The following is a 14,209-nucleotide window of genomic DNA, read 5'->3' on the forward strand; positions in this document are numbered from 1 at the left end:
AAGTTACAGTCATACGGTCACAAGTGGGAGGAGGGGCGATAAGGAGTGATGAGAAGATTAATTAAGATTAGTGCAGACTTTGTAAATAGCTGGACAGTGTTGAGGGAATTATTTGTTTAGCCGAGGGATGGCGCTTTACTCAAGAGTCTTGCAGAAAGAGCCTAAAAAGAATGGAAGAAACTGCAGCACAGGTAGCCCTCGGCTTATGACCACAATTGAGGCCCAAACGTCTGTTGCTAAGTATGACATTAATGGAGGTTTTGCCTCATTTTACGACCTTGTTAAGTGAATCGCTGCAGTCGTTAAGTTAGTAACATGGTTTTTCAGGGACGCCGGGCTCCCTTGTCCTCTTGGTTGCTCTTCTCTGCCCTCTTCCCAGAGTCTCAGCAACTTTTCGTGGTGACCCAAACTGGACGCAGGCTTTGTCAAGCGGTGCCGGTGCTTCACGTGATCCTGATTCCCTCCCTCTTTTAGTGCAGCCCAGGATCGCAGAGTTTGTGTTGCACGAAGGGTTTGCAGGCGAGGGCTGTAAGTTCTTTTCCAAGTCAACTTTATAACTTTGTGCGTCCCTGAAGCAGAGTCTCTCAGCTCCAAAGTTCCCTTTGCGGTGACATTTTTGGCACATCTCCAGCTCTGAGTAGAAGGAGGAAAGGTTGGCCCTTTCCCTGTTCTAACCCCCATATAAAAAGAGATTGCAGTCCAGCGAGGTTTTACACACCATACATGGCACATAGAGCAAAGCCTGGGGTTAAAACGCCTCCGGTTTCCTCTGCGGGAGAAAGGAGTTGCCACATCAGCTGAAACCATGAGGATCTGGAAGGCTTTTGCCTTGCTGCTCATCCTGATTCTTTGCCTTGGGACTTTCTCAGCTGATGGTGCAGGTAAGCGGTCGGCTCCACCACGTTTCCTTCCTTTGATTTTCCAAAGAACGGGCAAGCCGAATTGAGAAGTGAATTGGATTCATTTGGCATGCTGGTGCCAATCGTTGGCCGAATGGGAACGACGTAACTTCACAAATTATGGACTCAACATTTTGGGGGGGGAAATGCTTCAACATTGTTAGAAAAATGGTTTTCAAAACTCCGGATTTCACTTGCACACGACTGTGTTAGTTGTACACAGCTAGAGATTAATTTCTATTTGTAATTGATGCTACTCAGTGGTGGGATTCAAATAGTTTAACAACCAGTTCTCTGCCCTACCACCACCACTGATTGTACTGTTGGAGCTGTTAAATGTTTTACATTGCACTTTGAATTAACATATCTTTTGTTGCAACTTCGATGTATTAGAAAACCCTTGGAGCACAATATTGAAGCAACATTTTTAAAGCAAATACAATGGGCATTAATGGGTATCAAAGTTCTGAGTTTTAATTGTGGCTGGCAATATCAAGCAAGGGAAAATTCACATACAGGCAGTCCTTCACTTATAACCACAATTGGGACTGGGACTTCAGTTGCAAAACGAGATGATTGTTAAGTGAAACACATCCTCCTCGTTTCTCCTTTGTCCCTCCTCCCCCTCCTCCTCTTCCTCCTTTACTGCATTCTATTATTATCATCATTATTGTTATTCCATAGGATCAAGAATGAGAAGAAAATGCTTGTGCAAAATGAAGAAACACATGCCTGCGATGGACAGAAGTAGGTTTGCTGTCCGTTTTTAACCAGCATAAATGGAGATAAATCTCCTTGGGTTAGACCTTTGAATGCTTTGAGTATTTTTTGAAATAACTGCTTTGGACCCCAGGTGACCTCACTACCTCCCCCTCCCAAATCATTATTTTTTATTTTATTTGGTTTGTCAATTGCTTACAAGATAAGAGGTATACGTAAAAACATAGTTATGAATACATGGATACATATAAGAAAAATAAAAGAAACAATAAGACAGGGACGGTAGGCATGTTGGTGCGCTTATGCACGCCCTCTACAGGCCTCTTAGGAAGGGGGTGAGGTCAATAGTAGACAGTCTAAGGTTAAAGTTTTTGGGGTTTGGGGAAGAAACCACAGAGTCAGGTAGAGTATTCCAGACATTGACCACTCTGTTGCTGAAGTGGTATTTCCTGCAATCAAGTTTGGTGCGATTAACCTTGAGTTTGTATCTATTGTGTGCTTTTGTGTTGTTATGGTTGAAGCTGAAGTATTCATTTGCAGGTAGGACATTGCAATGTATGATTTTATATACTATATTTAGATCGGACTGGAGGCAGCGTAGTTCTAGATTTTCTAGGTCTAGAGTTTCAAGTCTGGTGGCATAAGGTATTCTGCAATGAGTAGAGGAGTGGAGAACTCTTCTTGTGAAATATTTCTGGACTTTCTCAACTGTTAATATCAGATACGTAATGTGGATTCCAGACTGATGAGCTGTATTCAAGTATTGGTCTAGCAAATGTTTTGTATTCTCTAGTTAAAAGTGTGATATTACCAGAGAAAAAGCTACGTAAGATTAGGTTAACAACTCTTAATGCCTTTTGGGCTATTTAGTTACAGTGGGCTCTAGCACTTAGATCATTAAAGATGAGTACTCCAAGATCCTTTACAGAGTTTGGATCATCAGCAAGGTCTTGACTATTCAGCTTGTATTTTGTTTTCTGATTTTTTCGCCAATATGTAAGACAGAGCATTTATTTCTTGAGATTTGAAGTTGCCATCTGTTTGACCATTCTGATACATAGTCAAGATCTTTTTGAAGGGTAGCAGTGTTGCCTGTGGTGTTGAATAGCTTTACATCTTCAGCGAAGAGAACTCAGTTGCTCTTGATATGATCACAGAGGTCATTTATGTAGAGTATGAAGAGAGTTGATGCTAGAACACTGCCTTGGGGGACACCACTGTTGACAGGTACAGAATTTGATAGGACGCTCCCAATTTTGGCCATTTGTTGTCTGTTTGACAAGAATGTTTCTATCTAGTTATGCAGGTATCCAGAGATAACATATTTTCATTTTTAGGAGTAGTTTGTCATGTACCACTGAATCAAAGGCTTTACAGAAGTCTATGTAGGGTTAGGGTTTATGTAGATTGCGTCTATTGTTTTGGCCTGATCGAGTTGTGTAGTCCATATGTTTCTCCAGTGTAAGAGTTGCAGATTACAGGATAGTTTTTTCTGAAACCAAATTGTTTATTAGAGAGTAGGTTGTTTGTCTCTAAGTGGAGGATAATGGATTGGTTAATAATTGATTCTATGATTTTACAGGTGACTCAGCATAAAGAGATTGGTCTGTAATTTTCAACTAGGCTGGGGTCTTCCCTTTTTGAAGATGGAGATGACCATGGCTAGTGACCATAGGTTTGGCAAGGAGCTGGTCCTGATAGATTTTTCAAAGATTATGCTTAGAGGTTTGGCTATGGCAGTGGATAGCTTTTTTAAGAAGTAGGCACATATTCTGTCTGGTCTAATAGATAGAGATGGTTTTAGATTGAGTAGTGTTTTTACAACATTGTCTTCTGTAAAATCGATATGTATTAGATCATGGTAGTTGTCTGTGGTGCGACTAGAAAATACTGGGCATGATCCATTGCTGTTTACAAATACTGAACCAAAGAATGTGTTAAAGAGGTTGGCTTTAATAGTGTCGTCGTTGAAGTCTTTACCATTAGGTCCTTTCAGGGGTGGGATGGACGTTGAGTCTTTTAGTTTGTTGTTTACAAAATTGTAGAAAGAGCGGGTGGAATTGGTGTGTAGAAGGTTTTCCTCTTGTTTAATGACATGACAAAACAACACATGATGCCACCACCAATCTCCCTCACCAGACTCAAACCCAAACCCACCCCATAGATGAAAGGCAACCACTGTCCAGAAACCAGGCCACGGCTGCATCACTAGCTGCCACACACCCCGACCCCCAAACCAAACAAACTGACGCATGCCATGAACACATAGCCAGGCCTAAAACTCAGAGCCAAATCAAAACCCGGAACGTCACATCACAGCTACCCACTATGACATCACGGAACTTAGGAGGTTATACCACAAAACCTCAGGATGTTACAACACAGCCAACAACCCAGGAGATTACAGCGCAAGACCCAGGATGTCAAAACAATAGAACTCAGAAGGTCATCACACAGCCCACTACCCAGGTCATTACAACACAGGAGGCTGATAGACACACAGCCAATACCTCAGCCACACATGTTCTTATGAAAAAGCCAGCCGATCTGCAAACATCAACTCCATCAACCAATCAAGAAATGACAACAGCCAACCTCCCCACCAGTATTTATAGGGAGAGCTCCAATCACACTTTGCTCACACAAGCACAAAGCCGAAAGCACCAGCCTGAAGATGGCGAGTGGGACCTCGTCGAAACGTTGGCAAGGTACTCTCAACCTTACATGGGAAAAGATCCGAACACGCCAAGACCTGCATACCTGTACCCGTGAAAATCTATGAAAACAAATATGTATGTGTGTGTGTGTGTGTGTATGCAGGGTAGGTAGGTAGGTAGGTAGGTAGATTTTTAATATGATTCTTGAAATCTATTAAAAGGTAGATATTTATGCATGTGACATTATTTCAATTCAGCCTATTCTCTCTTTTTCCCCCATTTTGTCTTACAGAGATTGTTGGAAAACACAAGAAATGTTTCTGTAAACCTCCTAAGGAAGGGATATTGTCCAATCGTGTTTTTGTTCCTGGACCGCTGCCTCGGGTGTGAAGGGAAGGCTTAGACAAATACACAGTATCAGCTGCAAATGAGCCTCTTGTTGTTGTTGTTGTTATTCTGGTCTGTTGTGATTTTTGGCTTCCATCAAGAGTTTGTTCCTTCCTGAAAGGTGTCAGTTTGGGAAAAACGGTTTCCAGAGAGGGAGGCTGCAATCCTCCGAAATAGAACCCGGTTGCCAAGCCAACAGACATGGACCATGGGAGCCCTGGGTTGATGTGACCATCGTCATCAGATACGTGATCAGATACTGATCATAGGTTACTTGTTTCAGCCCCGTCATAACTTTGAATGGTCGCTAAATGAACGGTTGTAAGTTGAGAACTATCTGGCGCATCTCTGACTCCAAGCTGAGCTACCTGACTCTTCTTTAACTTGGAAGCCTTGAGCCCAGCTCCCCTTTCTCAGGATCAGCCCTGCCGTGTATGCTGGGAAAGACCCCTTAACCCTTCCACACACACACCCCACACACATTTTGATAGGGGCTCCTGGGAGCAGCAGTGGAAGTTTAAAGTGGGCTAAGAATCATTGGCAGAAAGACATTCAAAGTTCAAAGCAGACAACAGCACCATAAAAGATTCCCAATTTAGGACCAGCCAAATTCTATCTGCTCTCATAATGTTAATTTGCACATTTCTTGCATAATATGTGTGTATGTGTTAGTGTGCATATAGCAATAGCACTTAGACTTATATACCACTTCACAGTGCTTTCCAGCCCTCTCTAAGTGGTTTAGAGACTCAGCCTATCGCCCCCAACAATCTGGGGCCTCATTTTACCAACCTTGGAAGAATGGAAGGCTGTATCAACCTAGGGTTGGCTAGGGTTTTGGTGCCATTGAAGATTTGGTGCCATTGAAGATGAACAGACCTATGGAACAGCTGTCCTGCCCTACATAAGAGGTACTACAGACAAAATCAGTAAGATACTACACAGGCATCACATCAAGACTGCTTTCAAAACAGACAGAAAAATAGCAGCCATCCTAAGAAACCCCAAAGATAAAATTGACCTGGAAAACCAAGGCATATATGAAGTCCCCTGTGCATCATGCCCTGCCACATACATTGGACAGACCAATAGAAGAATAAGTACCCACCTAGATGAACACAAAAATGCAATAAAAAAGCTGGAACACACTTCCTCACTAGTCCAACACATGAAAGCCACAGGTCATAGCATCAACTTCAATGGCACCAAAACCCTAGCCGCTATAGAAAACCCCAGCCACAGAATTATCAGAGAAGCCATAGAGGTGGAAAAAAGACCTGAAAGCATGAATAGAAGAGATGACTCCACCAGACTATCAATTATCTGGAAGCCTACACTCACAAACGCACCTAGACCTACATACCTGTACCCGTGAAAATCTACGAAAACAAATATTTGTATGTATGTATGTGTGTGTGTGTGTTTTCTTAAGTTTTCGCGGGTACTTACATGTATGGTATTCAGCTTTGTTCGGGTATTTTCCCATGTCATTATAGTTGTGCTTTTAAAGTTGTAGCAATGTTTCGGCAGAATCTCATCTGCCATCATCAGGCTTCTGTATTGTATTCGTCTGTGAGTCATACTTTTACTGAAACAACTGTAAAAGTCTGACTCACAGATGAACACAATACAGAAGCCTGATGATGGCAGATGAGATTCTGCCAACGTGCTACAACTTTAAAGCACAACTATAATGATGTGGAAAACACCTGAACAAAGCTGAATACCATATATATATATATATATATATATATATATATATATATATATATATATATATATATATATATATATATATATATATATATGTGTGTGTGTGTGTGTGTGTGTGTGTGTGTGTGTGTGTATGTATATGTATATGTGTATGTGTATGTGTATGTGTATAGATAGATAGATAGATAGATAGATAGATAGATAGATAGATAGATAGATCGATCGATCTTTGGTTATTCGGGTTTTCTCCCACGTAAGATTGGAAGTATCTAGGCAAGCTTTTGATGAAGTCTCATTCATCATCTTCAGGCTTGTGTCTTCAACTCTGTGCTTCTCAGAGTGTGTCACAAGAGCTTCTTCAGCTCTTGTGTCACAGAGCTGAAGACACAAGCCTGAAGATGATGAATGAGACTTCATCGAAACGTTGCCTAGATACTTCCAATCTTACGCAGGAGAAAACCCGAATAACCAAAGATCCACATACAAATACCCGCGAGAACCTCAGACACATACACACACACACACACACACACACACATATATTTCAGTTGGAAATTTTCTAGGACACATATATATCCTAGAATATAGATAGATGGTACGTACGGAGGGAGAGAGAGATGATAGAAAGATACAGAGATAGATGATAGATAGGTGAGAGAGAGAGAGAGGTTATATATATTCTATAAAATTTCCAACTGAAACACCTACATGCACAGAGAAATATTACCAGCTACATAATCTTTTTATATACTAAAAAAATGGACATAACTATTGTACAAGAGTTTTCCTGAGTAATCAACTATATTTGACACTAAGCCATAGTCCTTCAGAGATTTAAGTGTCTTAGTGCCACCTTACATCATGCTTTCTCATTTTCTATCTTTTTGTAGGTCCTCACCAGGATTTTTAAATAAAATTATATAAAAAAGGGTGAACTCTGAGTTTTGACAAGTGTTAAAAGCAATAGCACTTCAGGTCGTTGCATCCTTTTTGAGTGGAATTTTCTTTCTTCCAGAATTCCTCAGAGTGATCACAAGTACAGAAGTACATAATTGGAAGAAAAGATTCAACCTTCTGTATTAGTCTTTTTCTCTGGAAGTTTCTGGTTTGGATCCTTCACCGTTTTAAGCCCACTCTTGTTTTCTGACCTGATGGGAGGAGGGGGAGGGGAAGGGAGGGGTGTGGGGGAGTGCTTTGGGACTTTGGAATTGGATAGGTCTAGTTTAATGAAAAAAAGGGGGTCAGTGTTCCAATAGTTGAGGGGCTGCCACAAAGAAGAGGAAAGACAAGAAGGCAAGACAAGAAGCACCGGATGGAAACTCATCAAGGGGAAAAGCAACCCGGAACTATAAGAGAGAAATTTACTGACGCTGAGAACAATGAATCAGTGGAACGACTTGCCTCTACAAGTTGTAGGTGCTCCAACACTGGAGATTTTTAAGAAGAGGTTGGGCAACCACCTGTCTCTGAAGGGGTAGGGAGTCTCTAAACATGAGCAAAGGTTTGGACTAGAAGGCCTCCAGGGTCCCTTCCAACTTCCTTATTCTGTTAAGGGCTGGTCCAATTTGCATCTCTGAGTCAACATAATAAAGTGAGGTGTTCCGAGTGAACCTTCTAGGAAGAACAGGGTTAATGAGGGGCTTTAATGCCTCAGCATCTCTTTCCGCGACTAAATGCAACCGTCAACACTGCTTTCTAACAACCTCCCCCTTCCCCTGCCCTGGGCCCACCCGGCCCCTCTCGATTCTGTCTCAATCTCGTGCCACCCCAAAGTCCAGCTGTCTGCCTCTGGTCACTCAGTGGTTCCTATTGGCTCAGGACGACCTAATTCCTCTATTTACACTTTGGCGAAGTGGACAGATGGCGCTGGGCTTCTGAGAAGGATTAGCAGGCATCACGGAAGGTTCTTATCCACTCCAAGCCAGAAGGGGTACTTAAATAAATAAATAAAAACAGGAACACTAATCTTTTGCCCCTGACAATATTACCGTAAATGCATAAGGAAATAGAGGTGGAACAGTGGGCTAAGGGGCAACGTCTGCTCTGCAATTCTTGTTTTCTGTCATGATTTTAGACCCGTCCTTCAACAATGGCTGATGGAGGACTGTGTTGTTCTCCTCTTCTTCCTCACTTGCCTCTAGATCAACATTTCTCAATCGTGACAACTTTAAGACGTGTGGACTTCAACTCCCACAATCGACATCCTTTCCAACTCATTTCTGTATCAGTATTATTATTGTTGTTATTATTGTAAAAATAGCATCTACATTCACATTTACTTTCACATTCAATTTCTTCTAGAGCCTGCATTTTGAACACGTTTCCTCCTCAAATGTGCATTTTTTTCTATCTCAATTTCCTTGAAATGTCACTTTTTGTCTTGATTTGTTACTGAGCTGTGGAGAATTTAGGGAAGTGTATGGGCCAGAGCATTTCGCCTCTAAAGCGACTGCAGCTGATGGATTGACTTTTCGTGACTGCACAATGTTTTCTTCACACAAACCATACTTCCTGGTGACAGGACCACAGACCATTAGAATTATTCCCCTAATAGGGTTATCAACTGGAGGCTGGTGCTGAGGTCACCGATGTCTCGTGTGTGACTTCCATCCACTAAAAATATTTATCTTAGGGCCAAGAACATTCCAGAAAGCCTTTGATAAAAAAGTAGATTTATGTAAGAATCTTTGTGATGATTTCTGTTAAATGTGTATTTAGATTAATAGTTTGTCGATTATATTTTCAAAATAAAAAGACAGTTTAGACTGCCCTGTTTACCTGGGGTTCCCCTAATTCAGTAAGATTTTGTGGTGAAATAGGAAAAATAAAATTGATTTAGCCATCTGTGAAGATGTTTTCTCTCCAAACTATAAATTCCAGAATAAGTTGACTTCATGACTTGATGAATTTAAAAAATGGGTTTATCTCAATCATGACTGATTCCATTTCTTTTTTTAAAAAAACAATAGAAAGCCAAAAATGAAATTAGGAATACGAGCCTTGTTTAAATCATCATTGAAGAAATGAATTTGGATTTGTGGTATGTCCTTACAGCTCTCTGTGCTAATTGAACGCTTTGTTGTCTTTTCTACGAAGGATTAAAGTTTAAAAAAGGATCTCCTTATTAACAAAATAATTCTAAAAACTAAGCCTCTTGATCAGTCCTGGATTGAGTGCCTTTATTCCACATTCGATGCATTAATTTCCTGATCCTGGAAAACAAAATGTTAGGTACGGCTGCTAATTCAAGAATATCAAGATGAAATTCATTTAATCCTGAGAAATGACTCCTTAGCAAGGAGGGGGGAAACGCAGAACACCTTGGGAGTTGTTAACATTTTATTTATTTATTTAGAAGGGGTGTGGGCGGCGTTGGGAATAAGTAAAACGAGAGCACCAGGGGGGAAAAAAAGATAAATTAAGGATAATCCAACTTGCCTTTGGGATCTGGAGGTGTTTCTTTGGACAATTGCAAGCATGCTGCTAAGCAGACCCTGTTGCAAGGTGGAAAGATGCTGAATGCTTGCAAACAAATCTCCCATTGCTGGCAGAATAATTGGACTAATTAAGTGGGAGGCAGGAACGCCTTTCGATGCCTCCAAAACTAAGTCGGGTCATCCTCTTAACCTCTTAGCAACTATTCCTGCCGCTCTGCCAGATTCCTCATCCCCTCAACTTCTGAAGAAGGTTTCGAGCAGGGACCTGGGAGGGTATTTCTCCACAACGGCCCCCCCTTTCCCCAAATTAAGAAGAAACTGATCCTCTCTTTGGGGGGGGGGGGGATGAAGCGAGAACGCCGTTTGCCAACCTCCTTATTTCTCAACCTGGTGCACGTTTGCCTGGGTAAGTAGAGCCAAATCTTTCCAAACTACGCAGGTTGCAATCAGGGCAAAGGTTTAAGATTCGGAGGTCTTCCTGCTAATGGCGACTTTCAACTCAAGAATGGCATAAACAGCAAGGCGATCTTGCTCATTCCCTTCTTTTCTTTTCTTCCTTTCGGCTGTTGAGGTATTTGCAACCTGAAATGGGCTATTTTTTTAAAAAAAAAAAAAAATAAGGATGGAATGGTATCTAATGGGTTTTCCTCTCTTTCTTTCCCCTCCTTTGGGCTCTGCTGTTCTCTTGCAGCAAGTAAGTAATTGTTTTCTTAAAGATTTGGGAGTAAGCAACCCTTTAAAAAGCCAGGAGGCATTGTTTAGATCACTTAGGAATTGCCTGGAGGTTGAATGGAATATGGTGCCCTTGTGCAATTCAGGGGGATTTGATGAATTCTGACTAGCAAACATTTTGGGGGGATAGATTAGGTCTCCCTTATCTCCTTTCCTGTGCCTGACATGGGTCTGAGTTTAAAACATGGCCAGATTCATAGTGCAAGTGATTTTTTGAGATGTTCAGAGTTTTCTCTGCTTGAATTGGACCTGCAGACCTGAGGGGTTGAATTGAGCTGTGTGCACAGAAGAAAAGAAGTCCATTCACTAACTTTCCACTTACTGAATGTTTCTCCCTTGAATTCTGTTTTCTCTTAACTTACAGTTCAGGCAAATTACGCACCCTATTTCTTTGACAATGGAGCCAGCAGCAGTAATGGGAATATGGCCCTCTTCAGCCTCTCAGAAGATACAGCTGTGGGTCAGTGTTGTGCTCTTGTGCCTCTCTGTGTATTTAAAAAGGTTTTGTTTCTGCACCGTATTTGTTGGGACTGTGATGGCATTCTCTAACAGCTTCCAGAATTCATAGACTAGATTCATAGATGAGATTTGGTGCCAATCTAGAAAAGAATTATAGTTATTTGTTCTCTTGCCTTCTAGACTGAACATCCTTTGATGGTGGCCAGTTGAGGTAGCCTATCATTTTGTCCCTGCCCAATACTAGCAGTTTACATTATCTTTCGATGCAGTCGTTCATAAGTTTGTGATTTCTGGAGTGTGGTTATTGCTGGGATTCACACACTGTTTTGTGGAACAATCCATCCTGATCTGGATAAATTATTCTAGAAGTCTTTTTCAGTTTTCATATTGGAATGTCTGCCTTCAGATATGGTGCTAAAACCCAACCAGACTAATTATTCTGAACCTCATACATGACTCCAGCCTTTATTTCTTCTGGATATATTAGAGGAAAGTTTAAGGGTGTTTTTGTTAAATATTAGGGCTGTGTGAAGTTTCAGAGGAATGCTTCATTTAGATAAAGCTTCAAGCAAAGCATTTTTTTCAAATGTACTCCGTGAAGCACTGGCTGTTTCTTGGCTTTTCTTCCCATCCAGAAGGTATCTCCCAGGCTTGGAGGGTCCATCTATGAAGTGTAGAAAATCTTCTTCTGAACAGCTCCCTCAGCTGAGGCTGACCAGTTTTATGGAAAAGCTTCTTCCATGCCCCTGAGTTCTTCTAATTATTCTCCTCTGTCCTCATTTTAGAGGGACGCAGATGGAGGAGGACATTTTCTTTTCTCTCTCAATGACCACCTATTATCAGGAGGTCAAGTGTGAGAAAGGAATGAAGGACCTTTTTTAGGAAGTGCTAAAAATGTTTTTCAGTGGAGTCAGTTTGCTTGTCTCCTGATGTCTCCCAACAAAGGCATCTGAGGAATCCATGTGGCTTTGTCACAGGGAATTGGATGTGCCCCTTTATGTTGACAAGGTAAACCAGGGTCTAAACATCTATAGAGATTTTTAATCATCCAGATCACGGTTATCCCAGAAGGGCTTTTCCAAAAGGCAACTGGATGTTCTTGTGGTTTTTTTTTCTTCTTTGAAAACATTTCACTTCTCATCCAAGAAGTTTCTTCCATTCAGGGTCTAAATTGCTTCACTGAAGTGTAATTTCATACAGGTATAAATTCACAGAGAATGCTGTGATTTCTGCCATAGTCGTGCAGTTGACTCTGGAACAAAGAGCAAAGCATTTTCTTGCAGTGGTAAGTCTTCTTCAAGTGAAGCTTACATGGATATTTGGTTTTCCTGATCACAATGTAGAAACTTTTTTTGGGAAGTGGCTTGTTCTTACCTTCTTCTTCTCGAGGCTGAGAGAGAATGATTGAGCCAAAGACACCCAGTTGGGTTTGTCCCTAAGGGAGAACTAGAATTTCCATTCTCCTGGCTTCTAGCCTGACACCTTTAACTATTACACCAACTAGCTTCCATTCCTTCTTCTAGCCTTTACCTTCCTCTGGGGTTCAAAGCCATTCCTAGCCATTAGACGCTGTCATTCTCTCCTTACCATTTACTAGTCTCTTGTACCAGAAGGTAGAATGGCTCTATGTCCACATTCTGGACATAGAGGACCGCTGGGGTGAAAGAGGGGTCCAAGAGTCGATCTCCATTGAGATTAAACAGCTTGCTCTCTCAACAGAGGGGGAGGGAAATGACACCACAAATCATTTCTCCTGTTTACAACATAGTCCTTTTGGCAGTCCCAAGAAGGCTCCCATTTGCACTATTGAGGTGACCCTGAAGGCATAGATAAACCTCCAAGTGGCCTTAACGACTCAGAAAGGGAGCCAATGACCAACTGTCTGCAAGGGATATAAATCCTTCCGTCCTCCACCATCCAGTCAGAACTGAAGAAGCTTCTTGGATGAGAAGCGAAACATCTTCAAGGAAAAAACACCGTCCAGTTGCCTCTTGAAAAAGCACCTTTGGGACAACACAGAATGGTCTTTTTCCAAACAAAAAGGCAGGAAGGTATACATGTTCTACACCTCCTAGAAAAATAATCTCATACAAACAAGGTTTGGCAACCCAGTTTTGATATCCTTTAATGTAGGAGGAGAAAAATCTTTTTGAGTGACGAATTTCAGTGGAAGCCAGGCAGGCAGCTTCTGGGGAAAGACGTAGGTAGTGCAAAGCTACTGGTTTCTGAGCCTGTGGTGGTCTACATTTTATTTCCAAGATGGAAGGACCTGTAGATTCTAAAACCTCTTTATGCATTTCTTCCACCCTTTATTGGTTCCTTTATAGCTGGCTATATTGGGAATGTGGGTGGATTTACACCTTGATTAAGTTTCAACACCATTAAATCTTCATTGATGGACAAGGGAGAAAAGTTCTCTGCTTCACTGGTGAAGATTCTTTTGTGAACCTTTTTCTCCAAGAGTCTTGCTTGGACTCATAAAGATAAGCCTTCATTTTAATTTTCTCTTCTTTTCAGCAAGAGCTGCCAAGGATAGATTTTAATTGGTGTTAATTCCAGGCTGGAAAATGTTCTCAGAGTGTTAATGATATGGAGAGTCAGTGCCGAGAGGGTGTAAAAATTATCAGCTAGACACCGTCTGATCTAGGATAGAAATAGAAACCAACCTCTCCAGTTTGATTAACATTTTGATTGCAGGCAACTGGCCTAGCATCAAATCATCTGCAGGAGATCATCTCAGAAAAACCAGTGGATTCCATTGGGCTGTAACTGAAGAACAATTTCCCTTTTTTTTTTTAAAGAAGTCATGCAGATTAACCTTTCATCTTCTCCAGTACTTTTCATCACACTGCTAACCAAACCCCTTCCATGCAGTGAAGGTAAAATATTTCCCCTTCCCTGTGAGTTTTAGGATCAATCAATCAGAATAGAGTTGGAAGGGACCTTGGAGGTCTTCTAGTCCAATCCCCTGCTCAAGCAGGAGGCCCTAAACCATTTCAGACAAGTGGCTGTCCAGTCTCTTCTTGAAAGCTTCCAGTGATGGAGCTTCCACAATGTCTGGAGGCAAGTAGTTCCACAGGTTAATTGTTCTCACTGTCAGGAAATGTCTTCTTAGACCCAGATTGCTTCTCTCCTTGGTTAGTTTCCATTCATTGTTTCTTGTCTTGCTTTTTTGTGCTTTGGAGAATTGTTTGACCCCTTCCTC

At 41.5% G+C, this 14,209-nt stretch overlaps 1 protein-coding gene and 1 long non-coding RNA gene across 4 annotated transcripts in view; both read left to right on the top strand.

Annotated features, from left to right (window-relative positions):
• Positions 1–157: 157 nt before the first annotated feature.
• LOC148130807 (uncharacterized) lies at positions 158–4,707 on the top strand. The gene is made up of 3 exons (XR_015749330.1): positions 158–881; positions 1,584–1,646; positions 4,569–4,707. It is a non-coding gene; the product is annotated as an uncharacterized LOC148130807 (long non-coding RNA).
• Positions 4,708–9,955: 5,248 nt separating this feature from the next.
• CDHR1 (cadherin related family member 1) overlaps positions 9,956–14,209 on the top strand; it is a 34,127-nt gene continuing 29,873 nt past the window's right edge. Inside the window, exons 1-2 of one of the 3 annotated variants that reach the window (XM_026672735.2) lie at positions 9,956–10,219; positions 10,910–11,005. In XM_026672735.2, coding sequence (XP_026528520.1) covers positions 10,159–10,219; positions 10,910–11,005 — 157 coding nt within the window. In that variant the 5' untranslated portion in view covers positions 9,956–10,158. Of the gene's footprint in view, positions 10,220–10,434; positions 10,508–10,909; positions 11,006–14,209 lie in introns of those variants that run through there. The other 2 variants (XM_087963963.1, XM_087963964.1) reach the window with 2 other exon arrangements.

Source organism: Notechis scutatus, chromosome 4, assembly GCF_049901735.1.
Source record: "Notechis scutatus isolate UNSWTSFEM ecotype Mainland chromosome 4, rNotScu1.2, whole genome shotgun sequence".
Lineage (NCBI taxonomy): Eukaryota > Metazoa > Chordata > Lepidosauria > Squamata > Elapidae > Notechis > Notechis scutatus.